Consider the following 23,039-nt stretch of genomic DNA (forward strand, 5'->3'; position numbering starts at 1 on the left):
TGAACAGAATTTTCCTGACCATGAAATTATCCTTGAACCAAAACAAGATGAAGTTTGTTTTGTTTTAACGACACCACTAGAGCAAGTTGATTTACTAATCAATGGCTATTGGATGTGGAACAGTTGGTATTGTTTGACGCGAAGTCTTAGAGGGAAGCCGCTACAGTTTTCCATTAACAGCAAGCTATCTTTTATATGCGGTTTCCAACAGACAGGGCAACACATACAACGGGCGTTAATATACCAGCAGTGGGACACTGAGGTGGTTCGAACCATCAACGTAAGAATCTCAGACGAGCGCTCTATCAACAGGAGTTAGATCAAGCAGCGACGCAATGCACCACAGTTAACTAATGGAAGGAAGGAAATGTTTTATTTAACAACGCACTCAACACATTTTATTTACGGTTATATGGCGTCAGACATATGGTTAAGGACCACACAGATATTGAGAGAGGAAACCCGCTGTCGCCAGTTCATGGGCTACTCTTTTTCGAATAGCAGCAAGGGATATTTTATATGCACCATCCCACAGACAGGGTAGTGCATACAACGGCCTTTGGTATACCTGTCGTGGTGCACTGGCTGGAACGAGAAATAGCCCATTGGGCCCATCGACGGGGATCGATCCCAGAGAGACCGCGCATCGAGCAAGTGCTTTACCATTGGGCTACGTCCCGCTCCCTTAACTAATGGAAACGTATGGAATACTCATCTTAACTAATGGAAATGTATGAAATACTCATCTGAAAGAAACTAATGGAAATGTATGGAATACTGATCTGAAAAGAAACTTTCTAAACATATCTATTAAAAACAAATCTACTGAATATTGGACTTGCAGTATACAGCACATAGAGTTGTAGTTTATTTAGTTTAACTACACTACTAGAGCGCATCGATTAATTATTCATCTGTTATTGGATGTCAAACATTAGATAAGTTGGACTCGTAGTCTTCAGAGGAAACCGGCTACATTTTGTCATTATTATCAAAGGATGTTTTATATGCACTTCCTCACCGATAGAACGACACATACCACGGCCTTTCATATACCAGCCGTGGGGCACTGGCTGGGACAGCAAAAAACACCAGAGAATGAGGGTTTCATGTGGAAATTTTTTTCTTCAAAAGAACAAGTACGAATAGGGTGTTTGATTCACACTACTTTGTTCCATATTTTATTATGTATACATTTGTTAAAACAAATTTGGAGAATGCATGTGTATTAAAACAAATGATCTATTGGTTGTGAAAACGTCTGGCATGCAATAAATCAATGTGCTCTAGTGGTGTCGTTAAACAAAACTAATTTTATTTTACAATTGGTTGTGAAACAAAAATAAGACTAAAACATCGTTTAGTACAATAACATGTATTTTAATTCAATAATAAATTATTATTAACATTTCTTTACTATCATCATCATTGTTATTATAATAAGGTAAAGTCGCACCAATGTTATAGTGCCAGACACACACACTATTAGTAACCGTGTTGACACTGTAGCACATTTCTCTCACGCCAATGGCCGCCGCATGTGGCCCCACGTCTAAGTGGCCATAATAATTATCATCTCCATGGATGGCAGGTCATCTTCATGATGGATCATCTCTCAGCACTTTTGTCTTTTGACATTTAAGAATACACAATAGATAACTCGGATTGTCAGCAGCCATAGTTTTATTGTGTGCGGATTCTTTGGGGTTGTTTGATTTCTTTTTTGAAGGTGTTTCTTTTTGTATGTTTTGTTTTTTGCTATAAATTAATTTTAATTCTAATATTTCGACTTCCGGTCGTAACATTCCATTCCGTCATGGAGTCGACCTGTCCCGGAGTGAAGACCATTGTCCCGTCTCATTGGGTGATCCGCGGACGCAACGTGACACTGGAATGTGTGTCAGTCTATTTGGCTGTTGATTTATGCCTCTCTCGGGGGGACGATCGCCCATCTCATTACACTGTACGAAGAAACGGACGTTCAGTGGAACACAGAAAATCATTTGTAACAAATTGGTGTCAATTTGGCACTGATTTATGTCGCATTTATGTTCCAACATCAACAGGAAGTTCTTCGTCGCTAAAGCTCGAGTCCTTTTCACTGTCGTAAGTTTCACTTTCGCGCCGGCCTAGTGCCTGCGCATGCTCATTGTCCATGTCCTGTTCGTGGATCGCCGATGATACGTCACCGTCGTCCTGCTGTGACGTCACACTAGCCTCGTCTTCGGTCGTTGTTCTCTTGTGCTTTGTTCTTCTGTTTTGAAACCAAACTTTGACCTGCAATATGAAAAAGAGATTTATAAAAATTTATTATAATAATGTAAACTAAAAAGTATCTAGAATTTATTTAAAGATATTTTGCCAACGTGTATGTATTTTTATTTCTAATCGGGTGGTGCAAATGTTTATCAACCATTTTAAAATAAGTGTTTCTTTTATAGCAGATTGGTGGTTAGGCAATGAAAAATATTATAATTAAAAATAGAAGAAAAATATACCAAAAACCCCCAAACCAGAACTATTTTCATGATTCGATTGGCTTATAGCAATATTATTTTTTAAACTTTCAAAGTTTTCTGTAAGGTGAGGATTATTTAATAGAATTGAGGGATTTTTTAATTAGTAGAAATTTCTGACAGTAGATTTAACCAGGAATAAAATAATGATTCATTTAGATTTTCGTTTTATTTAACTATTAAGGGGTATTCCAAAAATGTTGATACAGAGGCCTATTTACTGTTTACTATTGCTAGTTATGGTGTATAAGCAGAGGGGTGTTTTTTTTTTATTAAACACATGTTGTTTTTTCAGATTAAGAGTCAAATGTACATATAAATAACAATTGTATTTAAAAATGTTATAATATTATGCGACCTAAATATTATCTAGTAGGTAGGCAACAAGATGTTATGCATTTAAGTCTGACTTGTTCTTTTTTTAATTAGTTATTTATTGTGGTCAGTGCATTAAAGATATTTTGTAAGTGGTTGTAAATCATTTAATTTTATTCCGTGTGATTAGTTGATACTAAAATGAACATTTTGTACCTTCCCACACAATGTAGACAATTTATTAATTTTTGACTGTGTATTTATTATTATTATTATTATTATTATTTAGTCATAATTATGTATGTTATAGTGTTTGTAGGAGCTACAAATTAGACTATATATCATTGGAATAATTTATAATAATAAAATATTATCTCTTGCAGAAATTTTCACTTTGAGTGGGGGTGGGGTGGGATGGATTGATGATGGGCTCTGTTTATAACCCTTACGAAATATACACTGGAAATTAAATAAGCACCATCTAATTTTGACCATGTGGCTTATACATGGCAGGAAATTGTGACCGTTTCGCAAAAACAAAACACTGAAATTAATGTTCTATGTATACAGAGGATATTGAAAAAGATTGACAGCAAATGACACTGTCGTCACATTAGTAGTTAACGTTTTTTAGAAAAAAAGGAGACAAAAACAGTAAATAGAAATGTATAATAATAAACTATTGAGTTTTAATCACACTGATGTGCTTCTTATAAGTAATTCATTCATACCTTCTCGGTAAATACCCAACAGATAAAGGATATGTAGAAATTCTCAGTATCTGGTTTAAACTCTGTCGGTATGGACAATTACAACTAAGCGCCGTTTTCGCTTCCATACAGTTCAGGTGGAGCTTAATTAATGTCCTGGGTCCAATTTCACAAACTATCGTAAGCCAACTAGTATAGGCGTGCACGTAAACGTAAATCTACGACTAAACCACAATTCTTTTTACTATTATAGTTCAACAAATATAGCTAGAAGAACACATATTTCATTTTATTTTGTCTTTAAAATACGCCAGCTTCCGTAATGATGTAATTTTCCGCGTGAATTACACGCCAAACACGTGTAAACGCACGACCGGTATAACTGCTAGTAGCAGGCGTAAACTTTCGATGTTTAGTGAAATGGGCCCCAGGGCCACGTTCCACGAAACGACCTTAGCCCTAAGATTACCTTAAGTGCATAGCTACCTTATACACTTAAGGCGATCTTAGCGGTAAGGTCACCTTAATTGCATAGCTACCTTATACACTTAAGGCGATCTTAGCGGTAAGATCGCTTCGTGGAACGGGGCCCAGGTGTATAAAATCAATTTATTTGGTACTATAGTGATAGCGGGTTTCCTTTCACATTCTCAAAATCAATTTATTTGGTACTATAGTGATAGCTATGCGGGTTTCCTTTCACATTCTCAAAATCAATTTAGTTGGTACTATAGTGATAGCTATGCGGGTTTCCTTTCACATTCTCAAAATCAATTGTCACATGTACATATTTTTATGTTTTTATTATGTTTGGCATTAAATAGCTAAATAATTCCAATGTGACTGACGTTACATTTTAGCCATTTTTTTTTATTTTAAATAATTGTATTTTCGTCACTATTGCATCCAGTTATTGCTTGCGGTTACATTCATATCAGATGACCATAGGCTATTTAACAGGCTATTATCATAACAATTCGTAGACTTTGATGGTCATTTAATTAACACCAATCGTTATTGACGTTACAAAAAAGTTATAATTTTGTAACGTCAGTCACGATTAATTCAATGGTCACCAAAGACTACTTAAGATGCCTGATTAATTTTTATTAGGACATTACGCAGTTTATGGTCTTCAGATATGAACTTAACAGCAAGACATGCCTGGATACAAAAGTAACCAAAATACAACTATTTAAAATTGAAAATTGCTTGAAAATGTAACGTCACTCAACATGGAATTGCCCCATTGATTAAATTACTTTTTCAAACTTAAAAGTTTGCTTTCTTCAACCACACCGCCAGAGCATATTGATATATTAATCATCGGCTATTGGATATCAAACATTTGGTAATTTTTGACACGAAGTATTAGACAAAACGCGTTACATTCTTCCCAGGGATCTTTCATATGTACGTTTCCCACAGACAGGTCATACCACGTTCTTTGATACAACAGTCGTGGAGCACTGACTGGGACGGGGCAAAACCACAGTCAAGCGCTCTATCGACTGAATTAGATCCCTCTCTCAAATTAGGATCTGGGCTGTCGTATAACATAATATGACGTCCTTGTAGCCACCCGTCGATGGACCCATTGAGATATTTCTTGTTCCAGCCAGTGCACCACGACTGGTATTCCAAAGGCCGTGGTATGTGCTATCCTGTGTGTGGGATGGTGCATATAAAAGATCCCTTGCTACTAATGGAAAAATGTAGCAGGTTTCCTCTTTAAGACTATATGTCAAAATAGCCAAATGTTTGACATCCAATAGCCGATGATTAATAAATCAATGTGATCTAGTGGTGTCGTTAATCGAAACAAACTTTAACCTTTTTTTCTTGTACCCACCTGTGTTTCGGATAGCTGGAGTTTACTGGCCAGCTGTTTTCTCTCCTGCCCGACAACATAGTGGTTCTTCTCAAACGCCTGCTCCAGTTGAAGTAACTGTGACGGAGAGAACGCCGTGCGGTTTCTCTTCGGTTTACGGTACGGGTGGAAGAATAAACTCGGGTGTGGACCAACTGGAATAAGATTTAAAGGAACATTAGTTTACATAGTGCGAAATAATAATCTAGTGTCAGGGATAATTAATATTAATTTATTGAACTTAACTTCAGAAATGTAATAACATATCATCTTCATCATCAGTATTATTATTGTTGTTCAATAGATGATGATTATGATAATAATAAAATTAATAATTATTATCTCAGTCATTTTAGTTGTACTATACTACATGACTAATAGTTGTAGTTGTAACAATAATTTTAAATAATGTTCATAGTACTAGTTTTTGTTGTCTTTGTAATAATAATAATAATCATAATCATAATCATAACCGTCATCATCATCATCATTATCATCATCATCATCATCATCATCATCGTCGTAATCTTGATGTTGTAATAACGACTATGATAATAATGATGAATGAATGAATGAATGAATGAATGAATAAATAAATAAATAAATAAATAAAATAAAATTTAATAAATAAATACATTTTGTTACAATCATATTAATTATAACTGAGGTAACGATATTAAGAAACGTACATAGAAAGTAATTGCATTAAAAGAAGTTATTTTTAATTAAAAGACACGTGATAAGATTTATATTAATGCAATTATTGATTATAATTAAAGTAACAGTAGCAACACACCTTATTATTTCACCTTTTATTTTTATATTTATTTTGTCTTTTAACATTTATTAGTTATCTATACGTGACAGGCAGCCCAACTTCAGAAGAGAAAGCGCTCGCAGACGCACGCGGTAGATTCAGTATGTACTATATTGAATTGATCGCGATCACCCACGAGTTAGCGCCGTCCTGAATACGACCAGCGTTTTGTGTTGCTTGACCAGGTCAGTGTAATTGAACCTCACTTGAATCTCACTTGAATACTGTTTAAACACAATGTCCAGATAGTGGACACAATATTAAACATTGTATTGGCTGTAATATATATATATATATATATATATATATGTATATATATATATATATATATATATATATATATATATATATATATTATAATGGGGGGAAGAGGCAATAAAAAATGAGTATTTTCATTGTCTTTAAAATTAAAATCTAAAGATTTTACATTATGTATTTTATTCATGTGATTAATGGGCAATGTATTTCATGTCAAATAAAATATACATATTTGTTTTTTGGTTATTGGTTTATTTCTTTCTTTGGGTTTTTTTTCTCCTTTTTGGAGGGTGTTTGGCATTGTTTGTTTGTTTGTTTTCTTTTTTGTTTTCTTTTTGTTTTGTTTTCTTTTGTTTTGTTTGTTTGGGGTATTTTGGTTGTTTTTGTATTGTATTATATTGTGTTGGTTGAGTTTGGATGTTTTTTATTTTAAATTTTTTATATAAGCTTCACAATTCTTTTTTTTATCATTAGAAATAAACGATTATTTCTAGCAATGTCACATTGATTTTATCATTAGAAATGTTTGCTCTATCGACATACTTGAGCTATTGTTGATATCTGTCCACTGTGAACATAGGCGTCCCAAGGAAGGTGTTTTTTAATGAATTCCTTCTCATAATGACCTAGTGTATGAAATAATAGTTTTTTGGTTATGTTCAACCTATTCAATACGAAGAAAAGAGAAAAAAAATGAAGAAAAAAAAACAGGAAAAAAAATGTCAAAAGGGAATCATTAATAATATGACCCTTGCCGTACCCACTCTACACCACCCTCTAACATTCCATCTGAATCTGCCCTTCTTAAAGAAGCCTCCAAAAAATATATATATTAAAATTTGTTGTGAAAAAAGAAAAGAAGAATAAGGTCATAAATATGGAGCGGTCGATTCAGTACGAGGTACAATAAATCAGGCTGCCGAAAACCGTGGCCCGTACTGCTCCGATACACCCGACGTCTCGCCTACACCACATTCTCATTTCATCGTCTTCTGCTAAATTAAACTTTAACTTGGCTGTGCGGCAGCGGCCTGTCATTTACGGTTTAACAGCAGTTTCCCGTTCAAGTCATTTGTCGGGTTATAAATTACGATTACATCGAACGTCGAGGCCAAACACGGCGAAAAGAAATCCTATAATTTCCACGTACGAGCTCGACGTATTGTCCCGGAAAGTTTATGACACGTGTAAATAAGGCGCGAGATGAGGTAGAAGAAAAATATGTTTAATATTTTACGAGCCGGAGCATACTATAACCATCATGAATAATCGGCCTCTTTCACATACCCGTAGCTAACGTTGTTTTGTGTTTTTTTATTTATCGGGAATAACGGGTAGAAGGTGATAATCATCTGGCTATAAACGATGATGACAAACTATACCAGAACATTACACTGGCGTGGGGTTTTCCCGTCCCAACCAATGCGCTGCGAATGGTGTATAAAAGGCTGTAGTATGTGATGTCTGTTTGTGGGGAAGTGCATGTAAAAGATTCCTTGCTGTTAATTGAAAAACGTAGCGGGTTTCCTTTAAGACTTCATGGCAAGATTAATAAATACATCAATGTGCTCTAATGGTGTTGTTAAACATAATAAACTTTACTTTACTTTACTTTACTTTGCTTTAGCCGATGATTAATAAATACATCAATGTGCTCTAATGGTGTTGTTAAACATAATAAACTTTACTTTACTTTACTTTACTTTACTTTGCTTTAGCCGATGATTAATAAATACATCAATGTGCTCTAATGGTGTTGTTAAACATAATAAACTTTACTTTACTTTACTTTACTTTACTTTGCTTTAGCCGATGATAAATACATCAACGTGTTCTATTGGTGTCGTTAAACAAAACAAACTTTACTTTACTTTACTTTACTGTCATTGTTGATAGCAGAAAATGAAAATATTTTAATCAGCCAGATTTAGTCTCTAGTTTTGCGATTTGCCCAGTTTGGAAAATTTATTAGGGAAACTACAGCCCTGCCTTGTGTCCATTCTCGTCGCTAACTATAGCAATAATTAATCGATACGATTATCGGCGTCGACATGACACTCATTGTACATGTACCAAATAATATTATTGATAGTCTTTATTAACGCAGCATTAATCGAATTAATATTTGCCTGATTGAGCATGTGTTGATAACAAAGATTAAATTTATTAATACTATTATCATACTGAAACATTACACAATCAGATGGACAAGTTATTTTGAAAATAATTAGAAGCTAATTATTCGTGGTTCTACCAATTAAAACTATGCGGCTAATGTTAGTTCTTTGACCTTCATAAATTTATGATCTCATAACAATAATGAGTTCCAAAAATTAAAATATTCAATCATAATTTGAGAATATATTTCATTTGATTTTTGTGTGATTAATAGTTATACATGTCATTTACGAGTATGGCGAAAAATTAACATGTCAAATATTACATACTATTCAACAATAATAATGTTTTTCACTAGTAAGACTAAACTGTTAATTTTGTTTTATAATAAGATCACTGCCTTTTTCCAGTGCCTGTATCAATAATTTAATAAGATGCTCTAAATCCTATATTACTGTAATATACTGGTGCACATGCATAAAATGATTGAGCACTATTTTCATCAACTTATAAAACACTATCCTAATTACATATTCATGTACATAAAACCTAATATAATAAGACTGCTTCTGATTTCAAACAACATAACATTTTTAAAACGAGTTTAACCGAATTATGTGAAAGAAAAGCGAAGTTAACGTCAATAAAAGACCGCCCCCCACCATCTTTAATAACACTTTTACTTTTATTTCCTGTTTTCTCTTACTCGGCCATAAATTATGATAATCAGTCAAGTGTTCCACTGTTCTGATTTTGATCACGCCTAACTATTCAAAAACCAGAAGCTGTTTCTACTGAAACTCTTGATCGACTGCTGTTCGTGACAGCTCTACTTAAAACAGCAACACTGACAGAAACTTTAGTATTTAATAATATTCAAAAACATGTTTTAATACATTCATAAAGGTTTGATTCCTTTTATTTATTAATTTTATGACATTATAAATATATTTTACTTTTCAGAAACATTTGTCACAACGCAGGCGCCTCAACCACTATAAAACTTTATCTATACGTTAAAACAGTTTTCCGTTGAAACGGCTAACAGTTGTATATTGATTTTCATAAAGCACACATATATTAACTATGTTAATGTTCAATACTATATACTTTAAATATGCCCATGTTTGTACTCGATGATCAGGGTGTAAATATACAATAACTGGATACATAAGCGTCGGAAGCGAGGACGGAGCGGGGGGTGGGGCACTTTCCCTATCTCTTAGTATACAGCCTTGGACCCCAGTTGAAGATAAAAGTAAGATGTAACTGCCCTCCACCCCCAGTTGCCATTATAAAATACTGACCTTCAGTACATATATTTGCTATGATTAATAATGAAGAATATACAAAACTTCAAAATAAGAATAACACGTTACAGTACAATCGAACTCGGCTGTACTAACATTTTAAACTAAATAAATAAATAAATAAATACCGGTAAATAAGAAAGAAAGAAACAATACGGTAATTAGAGCGGTAATATCTCAGTTTTTAATGTGTATTTTGCACGTGTTAGCAACTGACAGACATTAAAAATTACTTGATCATATTCATTGTTAAATTCTTAAAACACTTTCCAATGGATTTATAAATAAATAAATAACAATACAATCATTTGTATATTAATTTGAGTTTTAAAAGATTTAACTTTTAAAAAATAAAATCCATTAAAAAAATCTGTAAAACACCTTTATCTTTATTTTGTATATTTTCATATTGATAATTGCAATATCATGGTTCCGATATACTTATTAGAATAGATATACAATTATAATACATATCCTAAAATATTTGTGTTACAGACAGGTTTGTGAAAACTATACGCAGGCAATATTTTGTTTGAAATTAAATCTGCTACACGTAACTTAAATTATATATTAGCACTGTTGTACATTTTTAAAATGATCGTGTGGGACAATCCCCTTGTCAATACCGTTCATGAATAGAAATAGACTAAACACAGTGTATCTGAATTTAAAATAAATTTGTGAAATATTCAGCGAAATCAGCAAGTATAAATAAAATGTCGATGCCTTCTACCGCCTTTTTCACTGTGTTGGTGTAACAACGTTAATAATTTGAACTCACAGTGCTATGACACAAACTTTATTTCAAACTTTTTAAACTCTTAGTGCTATGACAAACTTTATTTCAAACTTTTACATTACACATTGGCAGAGTAAATTATGCTATGCTAAGAAAGAAAAATAAACCCGTCAACTAACAAAACCATGTACGTAAAAGTATCGACGTGGAACATCTGCGAAGTAACATTGTTATCCCAATTGATTATTTTCAAAATACACGACCAATACATTGAAGCGTTAAAGAGTAAACGTGTATAGTACCTGTGAACTTCGAATTGTAAATTCACTTTGTTTTAGATTTTAAAGTTTGTATCTTTTGGTATATAAAATTATAATAATAGTTTTGTCTATTCAGAATATTTAGTTTATGTGCAACCAAGAACATATTAGAAAATTATTTGAAAAATATAACTAAATTCTGAGTAGTGGCTGTTGTTTTTAACACAATTTGAAATGTTGAATAAACTACTTATTTAATTGTTCGTGCTAAAAAAAACCCACCTTAAAATAGTAAAATTACATTTTTAAATGCGTTTTTATGAAGTTTCGGACACGTACTCGTCCAAAAGTGATGTTCTGTTTTTGTATACATGTAATTAATATTTATTAACAATTTACTTAATTTTAACCATAAACAAGAACCAAATCTTGTTTTCAAAATCACTTCGTAACGAGCAAAACATATATAACTCAAAGCTAGTTTAAATGCAACGAACAAAACATTAGTAAACGCAACACACACACACACACACACACACACACACACACACACACACATATATATATATATATATATATATATATATATATATATTTATATTTATATTTATCCAATATGCTATTCTAAAACAAAACATTTTACATGAGATTATTACGTTAATTATTTGTTTTGTTAAATTATAATCTAATTATAAGAAATATTTTTAATTATCACTATTCACCTTTACTTCTCTATTTGTATACTCAAAAGCCAATGAAAATAATTAATTTAAAAATATTATAGTATTAAGTATTGTTACTAAATAAATCAAATTCGACACGTTTAGAAAACAAATCACAAACTGTTGAAACAAAATGATAAAGTTGTTCATAAATATTTCTTTGATTTATTATACTTTATTGTAATGTATTTATTAAAATGCGTTTATTTATTTATATCATTAGTACTGTCATTTTCGACTTGAAATGTCATTTTGCTGCTATTTAAGTTGTTACTTCTAGGATGTAACTGGTGTGCATATATTATAAAGTAAATAAAGTAAGCTATTAGAAATATAATATGAATTTACCTCTGAAAACACATGACCATTTACGTATTTATAAAGCAAATAAAGTAAGCTTATAGAAATATAATATGAATATATCCGTGAAAACACATGTGACAATTTACGTATTTAAATTACAAACTATTTTCTAAAACACTCCTATATCTTGACAACACATTACCAAACTGACAAATAAAAGATTACATTTTTAAAATTATCAACTTTCATCGCGGAATATCGTGAAAATGTGGGTGAAATGTGCTATAATTGCTTTGAAATTGATCCATTCACGTGTCAACAAGGTTGTCTATTATGTGAAATGGGTACTCACTGGGAAACCTGGGGTGCTGGAATCCGGGGTAGCCCGGATGGATCCACGAATGTCCCGGATTGTGACCTGCCCTGTCGAGACTGTACATCAACGGGTTGAAAGACGTGTACGTCGACATCTGCTGACTGACCAGCGGCGACATCGGCAACCCCGGGGCCAGTCTATTGCACATTTTGAGCGGCTGGAACAACCGTACATCCATCTGTCCGCTGAACGTGTTGGCTAAATGTTTGAGACTCATGTCGTTTCCCGTGAACGCCGAACATCTGTTCTCTACCTCCGGGGACGGGGAGTCCCTTGTTCTGTGATCCCGGGGGCTTGGGGATCCCTCGGATCTTTCCGGCTCCGTCGTCTGGTTTCCGATTAAAGATTCTATAGAAAAACTGCTTCGCTTTGGCAACGATTTCTTTGTCTCTATTAACGCCGTTGCCATTTTAATACTTTTGTTTTTGTAAACACCTCGTAAAAATGTCTAAAAAATGTAAACACTAGAAAATGTGATTTGTCAACAGCAAAAAAATCTGTTTCGTTCCTCGTGTTTTTCGTCAAGATTGTCAGTGAAGATTTCAAGAGAAGGTTCCAGCGCCGCGCTGTCAGCACTGTTAATAACAACAACACAATAACTTGCACATCTTTCTGTGTTGAGAGAAAAACGAGCAGTGTATTTCGCTGTGTGGTTTCCCTGGTAATGAACGCAACCGGCCGGTGCCGCAGCCTATCTCTGTGACCGATACTCCATTACAAAACGTCCATCCAGACTGCCGAGTCAATAATTGCTTTGCCGCAATTTACGCGATAGGGGGCGTGCTGTCTGACGTCGAGGTAGGCGGAGATTTGCTCCGCCTCCAAACTAGCTCCCGAAATGACATTTCGTCAACAAAGCGCGTAAGTGGGCGGAGTCTGAGGAAGATGTTGGATGGAGACTTTTACATCTGCGGGGCAAAAAGAATTAGCAAAGGTCTTGCCGGAATTTAAGTGCTTTTGGGCTAGAATGGAGTAATTTAGTGATACATTCAACGACTAACATGTTTAGCCAGACAAAATAAATAATTTTTTGCTCTAATTAAGTAAACGGTTTCTAAAACATGATTGCAGTGCGATTAAGGTGTTTGATGTTGAGGGAAGAGTTGAAAGATAGAAAAATATAAGCATTAAAGAGTAAAAACAAACATTAAAAATAAAGAAAACAAGAAAAAAGATAGAAAAAAGATAGAAGAATAAAACAAGGATAAAAAGATAGAAAAGACAAAAGATACCCCAAAAAGAAGAAAAGAAGGAAGAAAGAAGTCAAATAGAAAAAAAGAAAAGGAAGATGAAGGAATGAAGAACATATACAGACATAATTTTTATTAAACCAATCTGATATAAAAAGAGATGTTACACTTTGTTTATTGTTTTGTTTAATTTTATTTTATATTAACATAGGTTGTTTTCTCTTCATCAACAGACATAAAGAAGCCCTGTACTGTATTTACTAAAAACATATTTGCACAACTACTTGCTATGATTGCGTATTTACTGAAAACAACACCAATTGGGTTTTTTACACAAGGATAAAGGTTTTTTCCTTTTCGGTTTCGATTATTTTTAGTCCGTGCATGTGTTATTTTACTCTGGTGTTGAAAAGGTTGGCTGAAATGTATTACTTCTCGGTATATTAAATAATAGCTATCTCTATCTATATATCTATATCTATATCTATATACATACATGTATATATATATCTATATCTATATATATAACTATATCTATATTTTTATATATATATATATATATATATATATATATATATATATATATATATATATATATATAACAGTCGAACACGTACAAACGAAACTCCGGCCAATGTAACCTGTGCATTGAGGAAAAGCTCGCCATCCTACAAACAAAAGACAAAAACAATCTCAACAAAAGGACTGAGCTCATCTCAAAATGCCGTCACACCAGTAAGCCCAAACCACGCAACCGCACTACATAAAAATAAAAACCCTGCAATCTTTTCACCAGTATCAGCTATCTGAAGATCGTCGAAGGGCGTGAAACTCGGAGTAATAGCGTAGGACAAAAGTGCAATATATATATTTATATATATATATATATATATATATATATATATATGTCTGTCTGTCTGTCTGTCTGTCTGTCTGTCTGTCTCTTTATCTATCTATCTATCTATCTATCTATCTATCTATCTATATATATATATATATATATATATATATATATATATATATATATATATATATATATATATATATATATATATATATATATATTTATATATCTACATGTATCTATCTATATCTATCTATCTATGTATTTATGATCTACTTTGCCTATTTATATGCCTGTCTATATATCTAGTTGTCTATCAATCCATCCATTAATTATTTTTTTAAATTATTTGTTTGTTTGTTTATTTATTGTTTATTTATTTATTTATTTATTTATTTATTTATTGATACATCAGATGCTAACGGACCTTGTTTGAGTTCCTTTATCTAGAACATATTCCGCATGTTCTCTTCCATTGTATTGCATCGGACGAATCACCGGTCCAAGACAACATTCAATATGTCCACTTTCCAAGCATTCTGATAGCTCACGCTAAATTGTTTGGTTTACGACTCGTTTGGCGATTTTTCCACGCGCGCAGTCTCTGACGATCACCTTGCATGGTTTTAGCCCAGTGGAATGCGTCAATATATACTAAGCAACAAAAGAAAAGCGAATATTAATTTAGTTTAATTTATATAAAATCATTTAAAATAATTTTTTGCGTCTATTAAAACTATTAATTGTTGGGGTTTTTTTTGGGGGTGGTGGTGTCTTTTGGTTTTGTTTTTGTTTTTAGTTGTTTTGTTTTTGGTTTGTTTGTTTGTTCAGTGTATGTGTACATTTAAAAAAAAAAAAAAAATCGTCAAATTTTTCTCCAGAACAGATTTTGGTTTTAGGTGGTCGACGAATTACCCAAATAAGAATCAAATTACCAAATTAAAGTCCCAGTGAAATCAAATTATGTCAAAATGTTTACTCAAATAGAAATACAAATGTACATGCATTACATGCATTATCAAGTTATTTTGTGTTGGGGATAATTTATTTTTAAAATTAAAAGAAAAAATTACGAGTTTTAGTGTTTGGTCATTTTAAATTAATAAATAATTAAAATTGTCTCGTGCAAGTGAAGTGTGGATGACGTTATTAACTGAAACAGTAAAACATTCCAGACAGCAACACGAACGTACCAACAGTTCTATTACGTCATAAACAAACCTACGTGCATTATTTGAAGAGACGAGAGGAGCGTAATTTTTTTTAACGTTTGGTATATATAGTGTGATTCATTACACTGGATAACTAATTAAAGTTCTTTATCAGGATTTTATGTTTCACTGTTTGATTAAAGCACAGGTAAGAATTAAATGCAACTTAGTACCTTTAATATTCTTGTGTAGGCCTATCTAACTATGTATTCACGGATTGCTTGTCGCGTTCAGTCAGCAACATTTCCCAGGTGTAAATTTTGAATAATTATTAATAAACAATGTTTTAGTAATGGAATAACAACACAGATTTTCTGCATGGAATTCTTGGTGTTTGGTTTCTCAAAGGTAAGGATGAAAACGTGTTTGTGTTTGGAGGCGGGGTTTAAAGGGACATTCCTCAGTTTGCTGCATTGTAAGATGTTTGCGACTAATAAAATATTTCTACGATTAAGCTTACATATTAAATATATTTTTTGGTTTAGAATATCAGTGTTTATATATTTATTGTGGTTTTTGTCGTCTTAATATTTGTAAGAAGCCCAAACTGGATTTTATCTTCAAATAATTTCGTACGTACGAAAAAAATATTTTAAGAAACTAAATAAAATTTAACCTAGTACAAATATTAGAACAATCAGAAACACGTTTAATATACAGCCACTAATATTTTATGCAGAAAAAGATATTTGATATGTAATTACAATCGTTAAAAATTCTCTGTATTTTAAACATTGCAGCAAACTCAGGAATGTCTCTTTAACAGTTCCATTACATGTATTTTATTTTTGTACTCGGTGCTACATTTTCAGAAGATTTATAGAATCACTGGAGTGGGGGGGGGGGGGGGGGGGGGGGGGACAGATCTGGCCAATAGTATTTATGGAATGGCATATCAAGGCGATGTCGTTGGTCAGTTGCCAATGTGAATTAAAATTGAATTTGAAAAAATATATATTTTATTATTAAATCGTCTAAAAAGTTAATTCGGATATCGGAGACCTCATTTTAATTTTATTTTGTTTCTAACTAAAACTAATTTGCTTGGAACTATTTATGTCCAGCTTAAACCTGATAATTCGTTAAATTCCGGGAATGTGATGAAAATAAATAGTGTTTTTTGTTGTTGTTATTGTTGGTGGTGTTTTTTGTTTTGTTTTTTGTTTGTTTTGTTGTTGTTGTTTTTTTGTTTTTTTTTGTTGTTGTTTTTTAGGGGGGGGGGGGGTGTATTTTGTTTTAATGTTTGTATTTGGTTTGTTTCTTTGGTTTGTGTTTTTTTTAATAGTTGTTTTTTGGTTTTTGTTGGGCTTTTTTTTTTTTTTTTGGGGGGGGGGGGGGGGGATTTTGGTGTGTTTTTTTGCTTCTGGGTTTTTGTCTTTTTTCCTCTTTTTTTTCTTTTTTTTTTTGGTTTTTGGTTTTTGTTTGTTTGTGTGTTTTTATTGTGTTTTTTATTTCGTTTTGTCGTTACTGGGTTTTATGTTTCGTTTTGTTGTTTCTGTTTTATCTTTACTACATTCAGCCTACATGTCCAGATAAATTGTTATGTATGTGCTATTTTCACTTACATCTTAATAAAATAAAATCGAAAACAAACATTACATTAAAAAAAAAACTTTTAAACGGTCATTCCTTTTCTCTAGGTATGGTGGCGTTCCCGGAAACAATTATTTAGGTCTAAGTAAGCTACCGAAGATAACGGTTTAGGTTTAACCTCTTTATAATTAAACTTGAATCTTTTATTGTTTTTGTTATAATTTCAACCCCACGTATCGGCATCAACTATCTAGTCTACGTCCAGCCACCCGTTTTTCGCTCAACATTTTCAAGCCATTTTAATTGGTTCCCGAAGTGGTCAGTCGGTTTAATGTGTAGCGTAAAAACTAGTATAGCAAGCATTAGCGACAGACGGCTGACTGAACTTACCCCTAGGGAACGTCATTCTCTTAACAATCTTGTCCATCTTAATTTAGGACGCACGCCCCCCCCCCCCCCCCTCCTCCCCGATGAAGGCAAATGTATGCTCTGAAACGTTGGGTAGAAATTGTAACTAATATAATGGAATATTTAATTATAAATTTCCAAAATTTTGGGATTTTTGTATAATATAAACTTGTTTATTTATTAATATTTTATACAATATCGAAGTACAGTCATTTAATTTTGTGGGAGGTTTTAAATGGAGAGGGGGGAGGAGTAGGAAGCGACTTTTGAGTTACGAAAAACAAATTATCCGAGCTATGAAAAAGCGAACTTCCAGCTAGCACAAAAGTTAATTTTGTGGTAGCAAAAGTTAATTTCGAGGTAGCAAAAATAAACTTCGAGGTAGCAAAAGTTAACTTCGAGCAAAAAAAGTGAACTTATTTGCCAAGACTTTATTTTAGACTAAATCGACTTATGCATTACAAACAAGAAAAGAAAAGAACACTTGTCACTAAGTAACTGATATGTCCACCAGTCAACTTCAGTGGCAGACGCGAATCCACCTGGACTAAACTACCCAACACGAACGTAGTAACATCTCATAAATTACGACCGTTAATCCCACACAGTGTGTCGACACTTAATCTGTTGTCTATGTAAGTACGCTTTTCTAAACAGCTTATAATGATTGATGATCAGAACCGACTTACATCCTCGGTTCGCACAGCCGGCATTTCGCCGTTACAATAAAGGAGTTTTTGGCTGTCGTTCCGCAAAAATCTTGACCTGTCTCTCTTGTCGCGAAATTGGAATTCGAAACGACAAGTAATAACAAGTAAACGGCAATCTTAATTGTCGTTTATTGAAATAAACGCGTCAGTGTGTGGATTCACGTGGCTTCTCATCATATTCAGTGACATGCTACAGTCCAACGGATTGGGTCTAAACGGTGCCGGAAAGCGGCGCTTAATTTGCCATAAAGCAGAGGGGGAATTATTACATATAGATATCAGAATCGGGGTTACGTGAGTGTGTCTGTGTATTAAAAACGCGCTTGTCGTTAAAATGTTATTGTTTGCCTTAATGATCCAAGAAAGGTTTTACGACATACTGACATGTGTGGCATTTTACGGCCGAATCATTAGGTGTTTTATTTTACGCTACACAAAAGACTGAGTTAAGGCCATCAAATCAAAAAAGTACCTAATGTACCTATTTTAAAACACCACTGTCAAGTTTATTGGTGTTCTTAAAATTATTGAAGTGCTTAATCATAAATTTTAATTGTTTCTTCGATTACGAATGACTTGTTAAAGCTTGATGAATGGTCAAAGAATGGCCACATGTCTACCAAAATTATGAATTCTTTAGGATTAATTACAACTGTTCAGTCTATTAACTTACAGGTAATCATAAATACGAAATATATACTAAATGATACAAATAATGAAGTAATACCTTTGTATTTAAATATAGTTAGGAAAAAAACATTTCATTAATTTGTGAATATGTAATAATTTATATAGGCAGTAAAGCATGTCGTATCGTATGATTTATTCTTTATTCAGTTACTATAGTCCGTTTGCGTGAAAAGTGAACCAGTGAAATGGCTTATGAGTAAAGTTAAATTTATATAAAAATATATTTTTAAGTTTTAAACTCATACAAACTCAAGTAAAATAATTTGAAAAAAATCAAGGTAAATCAAAAAGGTTTCTTTATTGCCATCAAACTGCACAGGTTAAATCTTCTTTTATGATACAGGTATAAAGACAAATGATAGAACAGTTAAGGTAAAGCACACGCCGTTCTATTTTTAGTCCCTGTGTACTGCATCGTCGATTACTTCGGTATCGATGCCGGTGAAGCTGCATATCTCGGCTGTTCTAGCATTAAAGGGACAGACCCTCGTTTTTAAAAACTAAGAGCCTAGTTTTAATCCGTAAAAATGGACACTACTTTTGGTTAATTTACAAACATGTAACAAAGTTGGATACAACAGAGTGAAACAAGAGTCTGTGACGTTGAAATACCCTTAAAAATAGACTAAAACGCGACTCCATGACCGTTACTTCTCAGACGCCCTTGCATTTTAAAAAATATGAAAAATTAATGTTGTGGTATTAGAAACACCAAGATGATCAGAAACACTTCGGTTGTATGGAAATGGATAATCTAAGCAATAAAATATAAGTAATGTTTGATTTCAGTGACCATAAACGGCTCTAATGGTGAAAAATATGCCGTAGTGTTTAAAAACTAGGATCTGTCCCTTTAAAATGTCTTCACTCCAGTATTAAAAATGAGATTTAATCTATATACGTTGATGGTACTTTGTTAAGAACCTATTTTATTTACATATTTTTTTTTTTTTAAATATGTTATGAGAATTGGTATGGATTTAAAACTTAATAATATGTGTTTATATGAATGTTAGCATTATTAAGTGTTTTGATCTGATAAATAAACTGAAATTGAAACTGAAAATTGTCTGTGAAATTATTTCTCATTTTAGGCAAGCTTTTAAGTTCATCAAAGGTGTTGTTGTTGGGTTTTTTTTTTTTTTTTTTTTTTTGGGGGGGGGGGGGGGTTGCTGATTTGTAGTTTTTAAATAAATTACGTTTTTAATTTTTGTTGTTTGTTTTATTGTTGGTATTCATTCAACCTTCAGGTTCCTTCATGTGTTACTTTTTAACTTCCACCTGCTGCCAAATAAAACATCCAATGAGAGGTGTTAATAAACATCCAAAGATGCTGAAAGACAAGATGAGTTATAAATTCGTTAAAGTGTCTCCTAAAAACACCTCGTTCTAATAGACAAACTGAATCGCCACAAATAAGAACACAAAGACAAATACATTTTTAGGGTATTAAAATGTACATTTGACGAGGACATAAATGTTGAAGCAGTGTGGGACTATTTCGCCGGTTGTACTTCACATTTAGGGTTAAAGAGCTAGGGAATGAAACTCCGAGGTATCTCTTAAAAACGCCTGACAGACCTCGCCGTATGCGGGGAGCTCTCACTCTCGATCCTCATCACTCACCTAAGAATGGTTGAAGACGAAGAATTTTAGCTCCCCTTAGCATGTGAAGGAAGGAAGTTTTTTATTTAACGATAAAACTATTCTATGACCACACACAAATTAGATAATATACCAGTATATGAACTAGGTTGATGATTTTTCACTGAGATGCACTTTTTTCGTAAATCGATCCATGTGTCCTTTTGTGACAGACCTGTCCCCTCCACCCCTTACAGTAATTCCGAGACCCGCCCCTGCCCACCCGAGTAAGCGTCCCTGCCTCATGTCGATCACGTCCACCAGGTCTAGTACATGCACCGGCTTCTGTATCTTTGCGAAGCTAGGGCTGCAGAAAAGATCTTCGCACGGCGAGAAATCCCTCGGCAAACATGGCAACAAAGACGGCGTATATCCCACCAGCTCCGCTAATTGAAAGCGTTTACGTTTCAAACACAGGAGTTGTGTAGTCTCCTGCATGGCACCTTCAGCACGTGCTTGCAATTAAGCCACATTTACACGCAGTAATTTGGCCGAATGGGAACAAATAGGATTACACAGCGAGGTAGGCATTGAGGAGACACGTTTAAAGATCACTTGGCCGTGCTCCCACGACAACAAGCGACACTTCGCAGCCCTTTAATGTTCAATTGGTGGCATTATCCACACTAATTGGTCCACTACTCGAGTTTTAAATCTCTTGTTTAGAATGTTTGTTTTTTATGCCAGAAATGGTACTGGCAATTTTTCTAAAGTACCAAGCATCGGGTATGTCTTGTCTTTCCGATACAGGGAGTTCCCTCGCTCACAAAAGAAGATGGTTGTTTGATATATTTACCCACTGCCTGCATGGGTCGGTTTCCATTACCTGGTGACAATCTGCAATCGTTTAGCGAGAGGATCGACGGCCAACTCGTGTAACTGATAGGCAGGGTAGTCTTCGGCGAATTGCAAGATGTTTCACGTTTTCAGGTCCAGTTCTTTGTCCCGAAGACATCGCTTGACGGTCGTGGAAATCCCTGGGCTGGCAACACGCGCACGTTCCGCTGACACGAAACACATTAAATATCAAATACAGTTAACGCAAAAACAACCACCAGGCTTTTGTACGAGCTGTCGACTTCCAGATGACATTGGGTCCTGATGGTCAATGAAGACCTTCGGATGCGAAGAATCGAGCCAATAGTGTCGACGCTTATGGTACCCCACGTGTAGGGGTCAACCTTCTTTTTATTATTGCAGAGTTTGACAGCAAGTAAGTTTGCTGTCTGATCAGATAGTTTTATATTTATAGGTAAATTACACACCGATTCAGTTATTGTACGTTAAAAAAGAGAACGTTTTAAACTAAATCATTTTGAATAAAGATCTGTCATTGTAATACAGTAAATTTTAAAAGGAATGGCCATGTTGTATTTTTTATGACACATCCTAGATATTGCAGCTTCCAAGACATTTTTTTTCTTCTTTGTGGTCTTTTTCTTTTCTATAACCGCATGGGGCAAAGTATATTCACTTGCTCTCTTTAGCTTCAAAACACCCGACTCCTATTATAAAAGAACATGGTGATATATTCGTGTTCTCATTTGATTACTTTGACATATTATTATGGCAACTATGCGCTACTTAAAAAAAAAAAACATTCTGAAGTACAGGTATTTTAAACTCATTTTGTGCTGGACTGACAGTTCAGAAGATGAGTTGTGTGCTGTTTAAACTGTAGTTGAATATAAGCTCAAAAACTGAATGTATTATTCGAAGAGGGTCTTATTCCTTTGTGTTTATTTTAGAACATGATCAATTAAAGACAGACAGGCAGGCAAACACGCTGGCAAAGAAGAAGAATATGTAGAAGTAGAAGAAAAGGCAGACGTAGAACAAGAACGACGATTAAGAAGAAGATGAAGAAGAAGAAGACGATTATGATTATTATGATGATGATGATGGTGGTGGTGGTGATGATGATGATGATGATGATGATGATGTTGTTCATGATGATGATGATGATGATGATGGTGGTGATGGTGGTGGTGGTGGTGATGATGATGATGATGTTGTTCATGATGATGATGATGATGATGATGGTGGTGGTGGTGGTGATTTTGATGATGATGTTGTTCATGATGATGATGATAATGGTGGTGGTGGTGAGGAAGAGGAACAAGAAAAAAAGATAATGATGATAATTAAGAACAATAAGAAGAATAAGAAGAAACAACGACACTCATAACATCCGATTGTTTTTTGTCATACCGAGTGTTAAAAGTACATGCCTACATCTCAAATTAGCTACAACACCCCCATCTAAAGTCCGCCAACATTCACGCACTGTACAAGTATTCTCGTCTATTCACAGCCGACGGTCTACTGTGAAAAGTAATTTCTTGATATAATTAGTTCTAAAGATCCTGTCACTAGGGGTTGACCGATGGACTGCGCCGTGACAGGTATAGTGCGCGACACCTCACAGCGCCCTACCCATCAATCGTTCTACTGCACGTGGACAGCGCACAAAGGTGCGCAGCGGTGTAGTTATA

The 23,039-nt window shown here is 33.8% G+C and overlaps 1 protein-coding gene across 1 annotated transcript; it reads right to left on the reverse strand.

Annotated features, from left to right (window-relative positions):
• Positions 1 to 1,359: 1,359 nt before the first annotated feature.
• On the reverse strand, positions 1,360 to 13,031 carry LOC121383990 (homeobox protein vab-15-like). The gene is made up of 3 exons (XM_041514127.1): positions 12,291 to 13,031; positions 5,394 to 5,566; positions 1,360 to 2,277 (listed from the first exon to the last, which is right to left on the reverse strand). Exons 1-3 carry the CDS (start codon positions 12,721 to 12,723, stop codon positions 2,047 to 2,049), a joined length of 837 nt encoding a protein of 278 aa, XP_041370061.1. The 5' UTR covers positions 12,724 to 13,031; the 3' UTR covers positions 1,360 to 2,046.
• Positions 13,032 to 23,039: the final 10,008 nt, after the last annotated feature.

This window comes from Gigantopelta aegis, chromosome 10, assembly GCF_016097555.1.
Source record: "Gigantopelta aegis isolate Gae_Host chromosome 10, Gae_host_genome, whole genome shotgun sequence".
In the NCBI taxonomy this organism is placed as follows: Eukaryota; Metazoa; Mollusca; class Gastropoda; order Neomphalida; family Peltospiridae; genus Gigantopelta; species Gigantopelta aegis.

Bases quoted from the DNA above. Each gene is read 5' to 3' on its own strand.
- LOC121383990 (XM_041514127.1), bottom strand. From the start codon at position 12,723: ATGGCAACGGCGTTAATAGAGACAAAGAAATCGTTGCCAAAGCGAAGC. The intron at 5,567-12,290 runs GTGAGTACCCAT...ATCTTATTCCAG, and splicing joins CCAGCACCCCAGGTTTCCCA to TTGGTCCACACCCGAGTTTA. The intron at 2,278-5,393 runs GTGGGTACAAGA...TTCATATTGCAG, and splicing joins TCCAGCTATCCGAAACACAG to GTCAAAGTTTGGTTTCAAAA.